Raw genomic sequence first — 18,830 nt, 5'->3', positions numbered from 1 at the left:
TATTTTCCCACTGAGTGTCATGCTAGATAACATGAACTATCTTGGTTGTCTTTCTTCACTTCTAAATGAGCACTTGTCTGATCATAATTGACCTGTGTAAGCATCCCATCCCTGCTTCAGTTGTTAAGATCTAGAATCACTCCAGGTACTTAAACCTGACTGTTCTGGCCAGCAAACAACAGCGACAGAATTAAAAAAAGATTTCTTTCTGACTGCTGTCTGTGCAAGTATTCTGTCCCTGACTTTTTTTTCTCTGACATAACACAACGTGTTATGCTACCATTTTGACAGCACTCGCTACATGCTTTTTGGCAATGAAAGCAGAAAAACACTTAGCACTTTTTTTTCTTTGCATCTAATAGTACATGAAGCAGAGCAAACTCCATGCACTACAAAGAATTATGATTGGGTCTCAACATGGATGCCAAGATTCACCTTTTGAGGTGCCTTTCTTAGCAATCATGTCTGAAACACATAATAAGTAAATTATGATCACAGACCTGATCATAAAATATATTCTTCATTTGTCCTCATAAATATGGCAAGTGTTTCTCCCAATCACCTCATGATTTTACCACATAAGACACAAAATATGGTAGTACCCATACCATTACTACATAACTAGTTTAATGACAATGAAATATTTATTACTGATAAACAGTTGTCATACAAAGATTCATAGATTACCAACCTGTCCAGAGGGGGTACATTCTTGCTCCTTCTCTTCCACATCATGCTGGGTTTCATGCACACCACATATTTTAGTTCCTGCAGAAATCATGAAGTGTACAGCAAACAGAACATTTGGATAGGGCTGGTAAGGGCCTTTACACATCTGCAGTGCTATGCAAAGAGAAGAAACCAAATATGTTATCACAGAAAAATTATCAGTTTCCAGTAGCTGAAGAAATGAGCCTCTGACCTATGTCTGTAGTCATATACAACAGAAGACAATGGAAGATATGTCACACCCTAAAATTCCTTATAAACACCACTGTCTTACCTAGAGTGATAAAACACTAAATGACAAGTATGCCACTGGCAACTGCATCCATTGTGACCTTTTTTCTTAAATTATGCACAAATTATGCCCTGCTAATTATATCTATATTTATTTATATCTGTATTTATACATATATCAGTGTACCTCAAGTTGTCGAATGAAAACTGATCAAACACAGAAAACTGCCTTCACTGCAGATTGAAAATCAGCTGATCATATGTGCTGGCAGTTGTTTTGTCCAAGATCGCAGAGCAGTGGTTATAGGGAAATTTGCCTTTTCCTCACTGTAGTGCAATCTCAGAGTTGGCATATATAATTAGCAAAGGGGTGAGTGTAGGGGGATGCTCCCGACAAAAAAAAAAAAAAATAGTCTTCTTATTTTTTCATGTTTTTTTTCGACTGCCTGCAGATGTGCACTTTGTGGTTGATCAATTGCCATTTGATATGTTGCAGTTTTGATCATGTGTCATATACAAACACACACACATATATATATAGAGAGATAGATGTATATGTATATATATATATATATATATATATATATATACACACACACACACACACACACACACACACACACACACACACACACACACACACCCACACACATATATATAGACAGATAGATAGAGATGCCTACATATATCTATAGATATATGTAGATATCTATATCCATCCATATATATTTTGCTTGTGATTACAGGCAGTACTGCTATTGGTCTTCGTAAGCTGATTATACTGCAAAGTCACAGCACACAAATTGCAGGAGCAAAAGCATTGTCTGCAGGTCCTGCATTGTATCACCCTTTAAATTTATATTAAGTATACCATTTCTAAACAGAGAATGAAATGGAAAATAGAAGTTAATTACTTTCACAGGAAAGATCCTACCATTTCCCAGTTATTGTTGTATTGTTTGCATATCATTGTTAATATATGTTTGTTGCATTTTAACTCAAGTCCACTGACATATGATATACAGCATCATACAGAAAAAAATATATAAAGACATTGGATTTGCAATAAGAATGATTTACTTATGAGATATTGATAAAAATTAAATATCTAAGACAAGACATGGGTGATTAATCACCCAACTCTTTGTCAATTTCTAACATTTATCCCTTTGCTTGTTACTCATCTTTCTCTAAATCAGTTTGCCTTTCTTAGTTATCTAAGTCAGCTGTATCAGTTCTCTCACACTGATCTGTCATTCCTTTCTCTTCATTCTGTGCTATCATTAAAAAAATGATGTTACCTTCACCTTTTACTACTGAGTCCCTTTATTGATTGGTAGTCTTTCAAGTTATAAGAATACCTTTAGAAAGCCAATGAAACACCCCAAGCATCCTGAGTTCAGTTAGTGAAATGATCCCTTAGGATTCAACTAAGGGGAAAAGGAATGAGTGACATTTTTGACAGCTTACCTATACTAAGAGAAGGGGTGTTCATCTCAGAGCTACAAGTTTTCAATGGAGACTACAGACTTTAGTCCTATAGCATGAATTGTGCTTCACATAACTCATTATTTATTTATTTTATTTTACATTTGTTGACCTGGATAGTCCGACTGGATATATGTCAGACTATACAGCAGAGGGCTGTTGGATAAACCAGAAAAAAAGTCAAGGAAACACTTTTCAAGAATACTCTCTTCCCGATTCTTTTCAGGTTTCCATCTCTTCATGGTAATCATTTTATGCTACTACAAGTATAAAGGTTTCTAGATTAATATCTCAAGATGTGCATTTGTGCTTATAGCTATAGGTTCATAGGTTCATAGGTTCATAGGTTAGTACTAAGCTAACTGCCCTTGTGAGCCATTTTAAGCTTAGCCAATTATCCCTTGTGAGACTCAAACCCTGCACCTAGCGTTTGTCAGGCAAAACACCTTAACCATCAGGCCACCCTCCCAACCTATAGGGAGGAAACACATTTCCAGAAATAAAGGTTAATATGTTTTGTGACAGCATGTCTAGCAATTCCTGTACTCTTTTTGTACTCCTACAGTTAAAAACATGGTCAAATGGAATTTACCCAGGATCTTTCACCTAGTTGTAGACATCTGGAGCATCTCAGTACACCTCTGGAAGCATCTTAGCTTAGCTGGATTACCAAAAGTATCTGCCATATGAAATATATTGGCTGTAGGGAACAAGTAGCTTCCTGGATTTGTCAATAAGTTTGTAGCTACAGTTATTTTTACAATCCCTCAGCCCAGTTCCTCAAATAATACTTAGTGATTTTGTTGCTCCATAAGAAGTTTGTAAACTTTAGTGATCATCATTGTGTACTGGTTATTAGCACAGCTTTTTACATGCATTTTTATACTATAAAACTTGCATTGCTTATACTGGTTTTGGAGTTTATATACATTATGCTGGAACATGTGGTATGTTCCCTGAGATTCAGAAACAGTTTGCACAATGAATGGCAATACAGAGACACATCTAGTGTGATTGTGGAAACCCAAGAAATTTGACAGTCTGAATAATATGCAAATGGTGGCATAATAACAAAGAAATGAGCAACAGTATTAAAATGATAGGAAATCAAAAATGCAAATTAAGGTAAACAATATTGCAAAGTAATTCAGAATGCATATATTTCAGGTTAAGATATGCTAAGTCCAGAGTTGTTGACCACAGCTAAATCCAGAATTAGAGGAAACAGACTATGAAAACATATATGAAGTACCTGCTACACTAGTAAATATGCACATGCAAGAGGCCATTATCGCTAATGGTGGTCACAGTGGAGCGTGATATCACCCCTCAGCACTGCAAAGTCATTCATGTGCACCTAACATATCATCCCCTCTATCACAAAGCAATAGTGGACTACTACCATGTGGATAGTGGCATGATGCAGGATCTAGTCAAAATGAGTCACCTTCATATGCAGGTCCAGGGATACCACCATCAACAGTAACAGGAATGCAAGGAACAACTTAGAGAATATGAGCCACAGAGACCAATCAGTGAACAACAGGGGACACAGTGGGTATATTTCAGGCATCTACCACGTAGATATTTCAACAATCCCCTTGATTGCATGCTACAGTATGCTGTGGGGAGGGAGCATATGTGGTTTCCACATACCACTGAGCAGAGATGCAACACCAAGTTGGATTTTTATGACAAAGCCCATTTACCTGAGATACTGGGGGCCATAGACTGCACACACATCACAATAGAGCCCGACATGGGGAGCAGGGACAAATATATACATCCACTGTAAAAGATTCCACTGTATCAACTGCCATGGGGTCTGCAATGCATAGAGAATAAAATACAATGTCCAAATACCACCAATGAGAAAAAACACAGCCAAAGGAGTCCAGAATAAAGGTTTATTAAAACACACAAAATCTCTAGTGCCTCGGCAACTTGTGCCTTCCAGGAGTACAAAGTAAAGTGATAAAGCATAATACTTAAATATACATTCAGTCAAACAATTATGAACATTAATTATCCTAATTAAATAACAATCAAATTAAAACTTTCCACGTGCATTCTGCATTAAGCCCTCCTGGACTTAAAGTGCCAAACTTTAAAATATACACACTCTCTTTATATAACAATTTCATTTTTATATTAGAATTATCTGCATCACAGCTTATTTGTTCTAAAATGCAGGCTTGAAGCCCAGATGTATCATTGTTATAGAATAATTTAAAATGCATAGCTACTGGACTGGTGACTTTTTGAGATCTGATATCCCTAATATGTTCCTGCAGTCTAGTCCTTAAGGCTCTTTTAGTTTCACCAATCAGGGACATTTAAGAGTGTAAATCACATTATTAGTACTACAACTGTACCGTCTACTTGACAAAAACTTAAGTCCATTTATATATTTAAAATAATCCACCAAATAGTTGCATACTGAACACTTAGACCAAGCAAAAGTTCCTTTAGGTACAAATTCTATACATAAGTTCACCAGAGGTCTCATTCATTTATTATGGACAATAATATCTCTAATATTTCTACCTTTTAAAAAAGAAAAAGTTGAATGGCAAGTCAAAATATTTTGAAATTTCTTAAACTCTAATAAAAAAGGCCAAAAATGTTTTATAATATTCATCTGTTCATACGAAAAAGCATTAAATGCAGTAACTATAAAAAATATTTTTTATTAGATATATTTTTTCTTTCTTACTATTAGATACATTTTATTTGTTGTTTTTATATAATAAAATACAGTGTTGTCTGCAGGCCACCCAGGCAGTGCCCAAGAATCCCACATTTGGCACGTGTGACCAATACCAGTGGTTCGTGAAGGTGATTTTCCCCAGGGATGTGTTATTGCTGATGCAGGATATGTCCTGAAGCCATGGCTAATGAAGCCTATTAGAACCACCCAGATCATAGCAGAGAATAGCTACAACACTACCCTTTCAGAGACTTGTGTCATATGGAACATGTGTTTGGCCTGCTTAAGGTTCCTTCCACTGTCTGGGTGTATCTAGTGGTGTACTGCAGGGTGACCCTACAACATGCAGTAAAATATTTTCAGTCTACAATGTTACACAACATCCTGATATGCAAACAGTCACAACACGGCAGAAACACTCAGGAGGAGTAAGTACAAGACTCAGCAGTGGAGGAGGTGTCTGATGAGGAGTCTGTGTGGGAGCTGGCTACAGGGGAGGATCACATCAGATGGAGGTGGATACAGTATGCCATGGTACTGGTTCAAAGGCAGTGTCAGGTTTAAAACTATGGGACAGATCATTTCATTAAGCGTAACATTAAATAATGCATACGAATATATAACCAGGCTGCATTATGTCAAGTATAAACTAGTCACACTGAGCATCAGACATAGGCTATCCAAGTGACAAATTACTGAGTGTAGGCATAGATGTCAACATATGAACATGCTGGGATGGCCACAGTGACAAATGTCAAAATGGGCATTGGGAGGTGTGTGGTTGAGTAGTTGGGTCTATATTATAAAATCGAATAGGAAGAATGTCGAACGCTCTAATGAGCGAAAATGCCGAAACTCGAAGTCCTTATTGTGGGGGGCTATGTTAGTGTGTGTGTGTGTGTGTGTGTGTGTGTGTGTGTGTGTGTGTGTGTGTGTGCGCGCGTGCTTTCCCCAACAGATGGTTCAGCATTGTACTGGGATGTGGCAGATAAGTCCAAGGCACCCAGAGCAGACATATACACTGACCACATATGTCACAACACACAGAACACTCATACATGAGGTAGGAGGTAGCCTGCAACTCCATTTACCTCCCATCTACCCTGTTATAGCATTAGACTGTCAATCTTGGTAACACTCCATAGTACAATGGCAGTATTGATATACCTAAAATGTATCAACAACACACCTACTACAATAATGGTGTGTCAAGCATATAAGGAAGCACCACAACAGTACATGCTTAACAAGTAATACCAATAAGGAAGCACCACAACAGTACATGCTTAACAAGCAAAAGCAATACACCTTCCCAGTCACTTACCTTTTAGAAGGAGCTTGTGCATGTAGGATTCCTTCCCAGACATTTGCAACACTGCTCAGTTTTTGTTTCTCAGCAATCTTCTGTAGTACAAAGAGGCTCACAGCAGATGTGGAACATATACTGCAGAATTTCAAAGCTTCTAGAACAGCCCTTATGCTAGCGAGGCACAATCTAATTAATGTTCCTGAACCACACATTTTTGTCATCACATCAATATCTAGAGCCATGCTATGTCTGGGCAGAGAATGAAATAGGTCTATTTGGATCAATACTCTATGCTGGTTACCAAATTGAATAAGTAAATAAAAGGCTCACTAACCTACATATACTTACATAAGCACCTGCAAAGCAAAATGAGCATGCACGGTTAGGTTAGTGAACCTTGCAGGGATGTGGGAGAATATCTTTTACTTTTCCAGTCAATACAGGTGTAATGAGCAAAAAAAGCTATCATGGTTAAGCACCATGAAGGTTTTTACACTTCTTTCATACCACTGTTCATACTCTAACCCCATTATGTCACACAATTCATTTCTGAGCTAAGCAACGGTGGCTCCAAGGTTGGGCATATCAATCATATACAATCTTGCAGCTGGATGTTGCCTAGAAAATGCCACCAACATCAACATGCATGACTATGAGAGGGCTACCACAGTTCTCTGGAATGCAACCTAGTGAATGGCCATGGTAGCTGAGGACACTGATGTTGGCAGGGTTCCAAGGAAAGAAAGATCTTTCTATTCCTGATAATGACTACCAGGAACATCTGACTGGGGACTCCTGTGACAGTCCTTAGTATAAAGTGGATGCCTGGCTCAATCTGCCAGGACATTGTCTGATGCCCCTGGCATATCCCGCTATAGTGACCACCTACAGCACTACTACAGTGAACTATAGAGGCACCATCCTGACTTTCTTTGTCAGTAGGAGGAAGAGGTCAGAGCAAAGGCCTCTGAGATGTATTTTAAGTATTATAATTTTTCAGTGTCCTGTTATTTCTCTTGTAAGGCATTCTGATATTGTTGGATATTCATTTAAGGATGTTGGATATTCATTTAAGGATTTCTGTATTGTTTTTCCTTGTTTTGTAACTCAGAGGCAACATGGGATATATGAAAATGACCCTTTAAGGATATCAGGTGTTTCAGCTAAATGGCAATTCTGAATGCCCAGGACTTTTTCTTTTACTTTTATGTCTATTTATGGACAATTTCAGGCCAATAAAGCCAAACTCTCTAGCTGTGGACATGCATGTTTCTGCATTCTTATGGCATCATCAGCACAGCATAAGAGAAATGTTTGACTTTTGGAAACACAGGGTTATCATACCCAACTGATATCCATAAACATTAGGGTGTCTACAAAATATATCCTAAATAACAAACTAAAACAATGAATAAAAATCACACAGGAAAACCAGTTGGTTAAAAAACACAAAAAGAAAAACCTAGCAAAGCTAGACTTTCCACTGTGTGATACCTTAAACCTCTTGTATCAGATGCAACATGGATAATGTTTATGGATTTCAGTTTTTATAGGTATATGAGAACCAACATGTCCCATTTGTTAACAAAAGGAAGCAAAACTATTCTACGCATAGACATTGTGCTTGTCACCTCTACAAGCAGAACATCTGATATGGTCACTGGTTTATACTTTTATGTGTTCCTACTGAGAGAAGCACATCTGTCCTACTGCAATGAATCTCTCTCTCTGTCCCTGACAGGATGGGTGATCTTACCTCTCTGATGTGAACAGACTACATAGCTCACAGTATAAATTCTGGGAAGAGTTAGTGGTTGTGCCATGATGGGGCAAAGTGGGTGGATGTCCAAGGAGGTGGCTAATGTGGGAAATTGCTGAGGGGTATCATTTGTGTGGGGAATGATAGTGTTGGAGGCAGTAGCCATTTGAAATGTCATGACTTGAAAATCTGAGCTATGACACTGGAGACTGAATGACAGTAAATTTGGACTTATATACACTAAGTCTGAGACCCTTCTTTCTGAGGTACAGTGATCTTGGAACTGGTATATAAGTTCAAAAATGTGGGGGGCCAGATGCAGGAAGGCTTGCCCCACTTCAAAAAAAAATAAAATAAAAGAGAAGAGTGATGTTTGAGATTCACTTTTCTTCTGTATTTTTTCCCTTTCAGGACTTAGCATTGCAAGTCCATCGTTTCAATATGGAGCTATTATGGCACATATAAGTTGGTGGCTGTGTGCTCATTGGCCCAATATTGCCCATTCTTCAGTGCTCTATATGTCAGTGTTGGTTATATTTTCCCCTGACGTACCCATGTTTGTCTTCCTGTAGTAGTTTATGTCAGCTGCTGTACCACTTCCATTTGCAGTGCTTGTAGGGAGCCCACAGTGTCAGTCTACACACTGGCCAAAAGGTCTACCATCCATGTCTCATACCACTACTGTATCAACCACGACTTCACAAACTATCATAGCACTGGGAACTGTCACATGGCACACCTGCCTGAACATCTGACCATAGTGTTTAGGGTAATGCAAGTGTAACTATCAGAAGTATCATAGTAGCATTTTGACTGCTGATGTAGTACACATCTGTGTAGCAATCCGATAGGTCTTATGTTACATCTCTAATACTGATATTGTTTTTTTCTATATCTCTTTATCACCTAATGTTTGTTGTTTCATAGCTATCTGTTTATGTTTCTATTTTAGCTGCTTGTGCCAAGGGTGTGCCAGAGGCACAGAGCAAGTCCCGCCCCAATCAGGCCTAGCCTTCTCCTGACAGCACTCTCTATCTAGCTTCAAGCCTGTCTCCCCATTGGGTGCGGGAGTGGGGTGGCCTCTGGTAGCCATTCATTGGACAGGAGTGCTATTGTTCCCTCTGGTAACACTGCCAGGGTTTCACAGTTTCATACCAGGCAGGAGTTAGTGCATCATCAACTGCAATCCTGCACCAGCCACCTACACAGCATCCTGGGGTGGCCTCAATAGTTGCCCTGCTGACTGGATCGGGGTCTATATTATTTTATCGAATGGCTATTCAGCAAATAGCCATTCGTTGAACACTTATTTAGTAAAGCCACTCTTCACTGAATGGCAAATTTTAATTAGGACAAATCAGCGGCTGGCCACTATCTGGAATTTGCCCTTTTCCCCACTGTAGTGCAATCTTGGAGTTGGAGAGTTGGTGTTAGGTGGGGCCCAGTAAGGAGGAAAATAAGGGTACTGACTGACCTCTCCCTGGGTGCAGCCCTGGCAGTGTGGACAAAGGAAGGTTACACCAACCCTATTTCCCATTGTAGTGTTCCACTTCCTTGTATGTCATCTCCAAACCCCTGTTTCTTGTCCAATCAACCACATCACTAGTGTCTTATTTTGTCTGTATATCTATAATTCCGATGTCAGATACACTCCATGCGTGTCTGTACCTCCTCCTGTTAATCTTTGTCTGTGTTTTCTGTTTGTGACCACTTCCATCTAACTACTTTCTTTCCAATCTCTGTCTTACACTGTTTTTCATCCCTTCTTCTCTTATAAGAAAAAATAGACACCTGTCCCTGCAAAAATAATTTCCTACTCCCCCTCCCCACTATCTTTCTCACCTCTCATTTCCTTGTTGTATGCTCCTCTGCTTGCTGTACCCCTATTCCTACTTTCCTATACATCCTTTTCCACTCCATTTAGAATACAAACCTGCAAGCTATCCAAATAACCATGCTAGAAAAATGCTACAACAAAGTAGCTAAATTCACAGCTGACAAGCCTTATAGATCCTGTTAAATGAATTGTACTGAAAAGATAAATTGGTTAGAATTGCCTTACTATCTAATATTCACACAACTAACAACTGTTCAGTCTAATTTTCCAACCTGAAAAATGCCAAATGCTAAAAACAGTATCCGCCCTTAACCCCCCCCCCCCCCCCCCCATCTAGGACTATGCACTCTGCTGACAAATTCTTACTGCACCCAGTTAAATCAAACCATACTCATGTCTGTAAAGTTTGGAATTCCATTCCCCTCTCACTCAGACTAACAGTTTGAAACCCTTCAAGCTACTATGGAAACTCCACCTAAAAGTAGAAATGCCTTTGCTAATGCGTCAAGCCCGGCTAATAGCCTTAAACTACCATTATCCACATTATCCCATCTTGATGTGAAATAACTGTTTGGTCAGTAATCTTCTATCTTATCTTGTGCTGTTATTTCTACTTAGCCACATACACTGTACCACACTTTCCTCAACTTTATATTGTTATGAAATTCACTTTGCCACTGTCTTACTATTATAACATACTAGGGGCTTAAGCTTTATTAGTCTAAATACTCATTTGATCTATTTGTTATTGATTTCTCATATCACTGAATTGCCTGTATTGTGATTATATTATTTTTAAATGCAGACTGTTCATGTGTATCTTGTCAGTGTTTGTATTTTATCACTGTTGTGTGCTCAGACAATCATTGTTTTTTTTTCTCATTATTATATACTTAAATGATTCATTACACTATGTAAGTAAGTTGCTTTCTCTCTGTACCTTGCGGTGCATTTCTTGTGGGATTTTGTTGAAAAGGGATTTTCCACCTAGTCAGACTGTGCTGTTCAGCAAAAGCAATAAATAAATGAAAAAGTTGCACAATCAAGTTGACTTCTGCCCAATTTCTGAATGCACTCCATGTACTACAATCCCTTCTCATGAAGTATGTTAATGCATTGAAATTCTGCATCAGCTGTAACTAATAACAGTGTTCCCCCAGCTCAACCTTTCTCATTATCATGAGTAGAATCACAAACAGAATACTTCATACACTGTATCAAAAGAGACAGATGAATGCTGCATGAATTTTCCAAATGTTTCTATCAAGCACCTTCCTTTCATTTCACTAGATGTAAAAGTTGCAGTGTCAATTTTTTTGCATATTTAGAAGTCCATAAAACTCAGCTTTTAATGGTTGCTCCACTTTGAAGCATTTAGCTGATGAATAATATATCACTCCTTTCATGAAACAAATAGGTAACCAATTATGTTCCTCAGTGAGATCACATTTAAGTCTTCTACAGTTCACATAAGTGTGATTATATAAGCATTTTGTTTCATTATCATCACTGCTCATCCTTAATCTGCACATCTAATACAAATACCACTTTAGATCTTCCCTAAAAACAACCATATACCTAGTGGGACTGCCCTTCTCAACAAAAAGTAAATAAGAAAATAAAAATGTCTCATTAAAGTGCAAGGACGTCAAGGTATCATTTTCTTCCTTGTACAGATGAGAAAAAGAAGTTATGTCTTACCATAACGTTCCATATGTATTGTTGATCCTCATTCAGTCATTACGTGTGGGTATCGGTTCCGACCTCGGAACTGAGCCGGCCATCTTCCAAGCTCGCGTCAGCTACAAACTCTCGATCTAAAACTCTTACCCAGAATTCCCTTCTCCCTTTTACCTCAGATTGAGTTTGCAAGTCAAAATAAGGTAGAGGCTACCTCTGGTCAAATGACCTAATAGAGCCAGATGGTGAGATCCACTAGAAACCACAGGAGGGGGAAGGAGGGAGGGTCGTAATGACTGAACGAGGATCAGCAATACAGATGAAACATTATGGTAAGACATAACTTCTTTATCTGATATTGTTAATCCTCGTTCATTCCTTACGTGTGGGACAGAGTACCCAGCTACCTTTATTCCTGAGAGGCTCTCATGGAAGGACATTTCTGAGCACCATAGAACCAAAAGATGCTCTCCCCCTGGAGGCCAAATTCAATTTGCAATGATTGATGAAGGTATGAGGAGTAGCCCAAGATGCAGCTGCACAAATGTCATGTAAAGAGGCTCTGGCATGGAAAGCAGCAGAAGTTGCCACCGACCTTGTAGAATGAGCCTTTATGGTAGTAGGTAAGTGAATATTACGTTGTCTATAAATGAAGGTCATGCAGTCTTTCAACCATTTAGCCAATGTGACCTTAGCAACAGCATATTCTAATCTAGGTCCAGAATAGGCCAAAAACAACTGGTCTGATTTATGAGAGGCCTTAATCCTGTTCAAGTAGAAGCAAATTTGCCTGTGAATATCTAGATTATGTAGGCAATACTCTCCTTTGTTTGAATGATTAGGGAAGAAAACTGGCAATTCAATGGTTTGATTAATGGACATTTCAGAGATCACTTTTGGCATAAAGGAAGGATTAGTTCTCAATGACGTTCTAGCTCTATGAAAAATCAAATATGGACTCCTGATGCATAAGGCTTGAAGCTCAGAGATACATCTGGCAGAAGTAATGGCGACCAAAAACAAGGTTTTCCATGACAAATATTTGAGGTCGCAAGAAGAAGCTGGTTCGAAAGGTGGCATTGTCAAAGTTGTAGGACTAATGACAGGTCCCATGGTTGAGTAGGTTCTCTAAAAGGGGGTTTTAGATGATTCACACCTTTTATGAAAGTCCTGCATAATTTGTGTGACATAAGAGAGGAGTCTTGGACACCATCAAGGAAATTAGATATTGCAGCCAAATGAACTCTAATGGTAGAGGCAGATAGACCGGATTGAAATAGGGTAGCTAGATACTCCAGTACTATAGACACTGGTGCTAAAAAAGGATCTACCTGTTTTTCTTTCAGCCAAAATGTAAATCTTTTCCACTTGCTGAGAAATGTAATTCTGGTGGAAGACTTATGAGATGCAATAAGAATGTCGCATACTAGCAAAGAAAGAACATTCTGCCTGGCAATCAAGGGAATTGGAGGAGCCAAGCTGTGAGCTTCAGCCTGTTCAAGTTGGATGAAACAGATTCTGCAAATGGGAGATCAACCTTCTGCGGATGGGAGATCAACCCCTGGGTTGGATGGAAAATCCACGGTTGATCTAGCAGGTGAGGCCAAATGAAGGGGAACCAAATCTGATGAGGCCAATATGGTGCTAAGAGGATTACTTTGCTCTTCAACCAGTTGGCTTTCTTCAGAAACTGGGAAATGAGGGGGAGAGGTGGGAATGCATAAAGTAGACCCAAGGGTCAATCATGGACTAGACCGTCCCTGGGTGACTATCCCGGAGGAGGAATCAGGGCAAAATAGTTGCTGCATTTGTAGTTGGTCGGGGACGCAAAGAGGTCGCAGCAAGGAAGACCCCAGCGGTTGAAAATCTCCACCACTATCAAGGGATTCAGGGACCACTCGTGAGGTTGTAGTATACACCTGCTGAGTCTGTCTGCTATCACTTTGGAACTCCCGGGAATGTGCATTGCTAGAAGAAAACGGTCAGTAGCCATCGCCCAATGCCATATCCTCATGGCCTCTCGACAGAGTGGGTAAGATTTGGTTCCACCCTGTTTGTTGATGTACCAGACCACTGCCATGTTGTCTGATTGTATTGCAATAGTCCCAGATGGCAGCAGGGGATGGAATGCTTGCAACGCCAGAAACACTGCCCTCATTTATATACAGATGGGCCTCCATTTCGGACCAAGTACCTTGGACTGTCTGTCCCTGACATAGCCCCCCCCACCTCATCAGGGAGGTGTCCGTGGTCACTGTAGCCTTGGGCTGTTGGGGGGAGAAGGGGCAAGACCATTGAGATGGGTTGTGGGCCATCCACCATTTAAATACTGTTTGCACCTGTGAGTTACCCGAATCTTGGCTGAAAGAGGGAACTGAAAGGGATACCATTGGGTGAGCAGTAGCCATTGTAGAAGCCTCATGTGAAACCTGGCCAGGGGGACAATGGTGATGGAGGCTGTCATGGAACCCAACAACTGTAGAATAGAGTGAGCTGTGGATTTCTCCCTTAAAAGGATTGGGATCAGTTGTTGCTTTATCCTTAGAATTCTGTGCTCTGGAATGGATGCTCTGCAATTCTTTGTATTCAAGATGATCCCTATGAATTCTGTGGACTGAGATGGGGTGAGATTGGATTTTTGCCAGTTTATGGTTATGCCTAGCCTTTCTGCAGAGAGGACAGAGTATGCCAGGGCTTCTTCCAATAGATGTCTGGTGGGGGCGGAGATGTGCCAGTCATCTAGGTATGGAAACACCTGGAATCCTTGTAGTCACAAGTGAGCTGTAATGACTGCCATGCACTTTGTGAACACTCTGGGGGCTGTAGAGAGTCCGAAGGGCAGTACTCTGAACTGGTAGTGACTGGCTCCCGCACAGAAGCAATGGAATCTTCTTGATGGTCTGTCCACTTTTATGTGGTAGTATGCATCTTGAAGATCTATCAAGCACATCCAATCATTTTTTTCCAAAAGTGGAAGGATAGACTGTATTATGACCATCCAGAATTTTTGTACTTTTACAAACTTGTTCAGTACACTGAGATCCAAAATTGGTCTCCAGTCCCTGGTTTTCTTTGGCACCAAAAATAGTCTTGAGTAGAATCCGGATCCTATCTGGTCTGGAGGGACTATTTGGATGACTCTTTTTCTTAGCAGTTTTGAAATCTCTAATGCTGCTTCTTCCCTTTGACTGGGTAGAACGTTGGGTAAGTTTGTTGGGGGAGTGGGACAAAGGTCGAAGGGAATATGATAACCTCTGGTTATTATCCTTTGTACCCAAGAATTGGTGGTGATGGTATATGATAACCTCTGGTTATTATCCTTTGTACCCAAGAATTGGTGGTGATGGTTAGCCAGGCAGAAGGGTACAAAGAGAAACGACCCCCAACCACTTCCAGAGGAAAGCAGTTGGGCCGCTCTTCAGGAGCACTGGTAGAATTGGCCAGGGGAAAGAGTCCCTGGAACCCTGGTTATGCGGACCCCCTCTGTCCTGAAAAGGGCATCTTCCCTGTCAGTTTCCCCCTCTGCCTCTAGGGGAGAACTTGGCCTGTGTGTCACAGAAAGGACCCTGAGACTTTTTGTACCATATCTTCCCACTCTTCTGGTTTCTGGAGAAAGCTGTTGAGGGGAAGAATAACAGACACCCATAGCAGAAAGGGTCTTACCATCCTGTTCACATCTGAACAGTGTGCTTTTAACCTTGGGTCCAAACAATGAAGAGGCTTTGATGGGAGCATTGAGAAAGGAAGCCTTGAAGGGTTCCACAAAATTACACAAACACATCCAAGCGTGTCATCTCAGAACAATGCCTGAACTCGTCTCTCTAGCTGCTCCTTCTGATGCATGAGATATCAGGCGCATGGAGGAGTTAGATATCGATTCAATGGTGGCTAGCTTAGAGGCCACTTTGTCACGGACCTCATCAGACACAGCACCAGCCAAAGTTTCAGAAAGCTCAGAAATTAAATCTTTTTGAAGCCTGGTAAAGTGTGTCATATAGTTCAGGGACCTGATTGCAAAGGTCGCTAATGCAAAAGTACGCTTCCCTATTCTGTCCAGAGCCCGGGACTCTTTGTTGGGTGGATGGACAGTCTGGCTTTCTTCTTCCGCAACGTCCTTTTTAGTTGTGGCCACCACCACCAAAGCATCTACAGGAAGACCTTTGGACCAATGGGGATCAGAAGCAGGAGGGGACAACATTTTATCTGGCCTCCGGGGAATGGCCTCAATGGTTTCAGGAGCCTTCCACGCATGCTGCACAACTAGCCGGACCAGTTCGTCGGCAAGTGGAGTAACCCAGGAGGTAGTGGGTCAGGCGCAAAAGGCCTGCAGAAACACAGACTCTTCAGAGTTCGGGTTTGAGGGCTGCCAGTCACCTCTCTGTTTAAGCATTTTAAGAATATCACCAAAGGATACCTCAGAGGGTGAGTGAGGGGACCCTTCCCCATCATCAAAGTCTGTGTCTTCAGTAAGGGACTCCTCTGTGGAGTCCATGTGCTTCCTCTTGCACTAGCTCTTTTGATGAACTTCCTCAGAGGAAGAAGCTGGGGAAGACAGCACAAAAGGGGTCTCCTGTGGGAGTATATCCTGAGGCCCTTGCACCCAGTGTCCGCTAGGAGTGACTTGTGTACATTGCGGTCCAGAGGAGGGTGGACAGAGTGATAGCACAGGATTGCCAACCAACGCCAGAGCCTTCTCCATTAGCTGGAAGGCCGGTCCACCTGTAGAGGGGTGAGTGCCCAGGGCAGTGGTCACCCCTCTCCTAAGTGGCTCAGCCTGCCAACTCGGAGTCCCTGGATGGCTGTGAAACACCAAATTACATATGCCACACCTGACATCCTAGGTCATAGCAAAACTCTCCTGCCACAAAGGCAACTGCGGCTCCTTAGTGAGGTCCATAAAGGGAACTGTAGAGGGGGAAGACTGTGCTATATCAAGAGGCTTTAAAGACAATGAAGGAGGAGAATAAGTAGGGGTCTTTGGTAAAGGGTGATTACCTCCTGAGAAAGGATAGGTCCTGGGGGGCAGAATACCTCTGGCCAAAAGCACTTGATCCACAAGATGCAACACGTCATGTTCAGAGAGGCTTCTAGTGGATTTCCTGGACATGGCTGAGGGGGAGTCAGGTCTATCCAAAGATAGAGCAAGCTCAGTGCCCACCTCAGAGGTCTGCACTGAAAACAACTGGGCTGTAAAGGACTGAACTACAGGAGTCTGCACCGAGGAAATCATTGGTGCCGAAGTCATGGTCTGCACCAACGATAAGGTCTGTACCGAAGTGGTTGTCGGTGCTACGGCTGGAACTGAAAAAATCGGTGCCGATAACTGAATGGTCGGTGCTGAGAGGGTAGTCAGTGTCGGGTAAGTTGTCAGAGCTGAAAAGGCAATGGGCATTGAAAAATCTATCGACGTTGTGACAGTCTGCATCGACTGGACAGTCGGTGCCATTAAAGAAGTCTGCACTGAGAAGCCCCTCGGTACCGATATGGTAAAGGGCACGCTAGTCGGTGCCGAAGTCACAGATGGCTCCAATGGCCTCAGTGCCAAAGGTCTAGGTACCGAAAGCGCTGGAGCCAAAGAAGTCAAATCCGAACTGTAAAGCTTAGCTTTCTTGGGTCTCGGTTCCTGGGGGTCCCCAGCAGGGGACGAAGGAAGAGACTTGGCCTTTATATGTTCATCACTCTTTTTCTTATGGGATCTTGGAGGGGTTGAAGCCTCCGACCCAGAAATAGCCTCGGAAAAAGGAGATTTAATTAGCCCCTTCAATATTAATTTATTTTTTCTCTCAATCAACGTCCTGTTAGTGAAATTCTTACAAATCCTGCAGGGCAGGTCAACTGTTAAATGAGGCACACCCAAGCAATAGACACACAGGGAATGTGCATCTGAAGTAGGTAATTTATGGCCACAATCTAAACATCTTTTAAATCCTGGACTACCTTTTTTATCTGCCATGTTAGAAAGAAAGAAGGAAACCCAGAAAAAATACCAGCAATGGTACAAGAATTACCCAAAGGTAAGAAGGAAAGGGAGTTTACCAATGATGGTAAAAAAGAAATTACCTTGTGGTAATGGGGAGAAAAGGAATAGAAAAGATTTAAGAAAGGATAGTCGCTAAATGCGATAAGGTAAGAGAAAACTATCTAATAACCATTCTGTGAGAAAAGGCTGTTTTAGAATTTAGTATGAAGAAAAATATTGTACTTAGCTCAAGAGAAGTAACTTGACACTACCGAATCGCGATGCAGCAAACGAAATCTGAGGTAACAAGGAGAGGGGAATTCTGGGTAAGAGTTTTAGCTCGAGAGTTTGTAGCTGACGCAAGCTTGGAAGATGGTTGGCTCGGTTCTGAGGTCGGAACCAATACCCACATGTAAGGAATGAACGAGGATTAACAATATCAGATAATTTTTTATAACTTATCAGGAGATTTGAATTCCAGTAGACAAAAATTAATCAAACTAACTTACCTATATTAGAAGGTGGTATAAAATTATTTTTTATTTAATTACTGACACAATCATATTCTCAATATAGTCACATTTTTGAATGATTAACAAACATTGTAAATGTAACTAACATGGGAATTTATGTAAACCAGCAGCAGCCTGAATACAATCAGTTCTGCCAGAATACATGGTAATATAAGTCCATTCATTCTGACAGCTTTCTAAATGAATAAAACCTATAATAAAAAAAAATAATAATAAAGTGTTCCTCATTTTGGGTGTTTGTGCCTCTATTTTTGGCTTTGCACATGAGTTTTTAGTGAAGAGATGGTGAGCTATGAGGTACAAACCCAAGCCCTTTAGACAGCAAAGATTTCTTATCATTTGAGAAATATGACAAAAAATAACCAGAAAGGCTATCACACAGTCTTTTTGTAAATATAGTATTAGTCTCGGAATCCTCTTTAGCACACACCAGTATGGATCCCTTGTACTTCTCTGAATTTTGAATTTTTTGATTCAGTGCTTCATGACCTCATAACCTGTTGTATTAAAGGGTCTTGGGACTGTAGAGGAGAAGAAAAAAGTGTTGCTTTTCAGAAATAGCCACAGGAGTTTCTTTGAATTTCTGATTTTTTAT

At 40.8% G+C, this 18,830-nt stretch overlaps 1 protein-coding gene across 3 annotated transcripts in view; it reads right to left on the bottom strand.

Annotated features, from left to right (window-relative positions):
* TMEM232 (transmembrane protein 232) overlaps positions 1-18,830 on the bottom strand; it is a 2,425,444-nt gene that overhangs the window by 1,667,131 nt on the left and 739,483 nt on the right. For all 3 annotated transcript variants that reach the window (XM_044064268.1, XM_044064269.1, XM_044064267.1), the window contains one exon: positions 692-843. In XM_044064268.1, coding sequence (XP_043920203.1) covers positions 692-843 — 152 coding nt within the window. The remainder of the gene's footprint in view (positions 1-691; positions 844-18,830) is intronic.

Source organism: Protopterus annectens, chromosome 2.part2 (assembly GCF_019279795.1).
Source record: "Protopterus annectens isolate FY-2018-M chromosome 2.part2, PAN1.0, whole genome shotgun sequence".
Lineage (NCBI taxonomy): Eukaryota > Metazoa > Chordata > Ceratodontiformes > Protopteridae > Protopterus > Protopterus annectens.
This window is presented reverse-complemented; position numbering and strand designations above follow the sequence as displayed.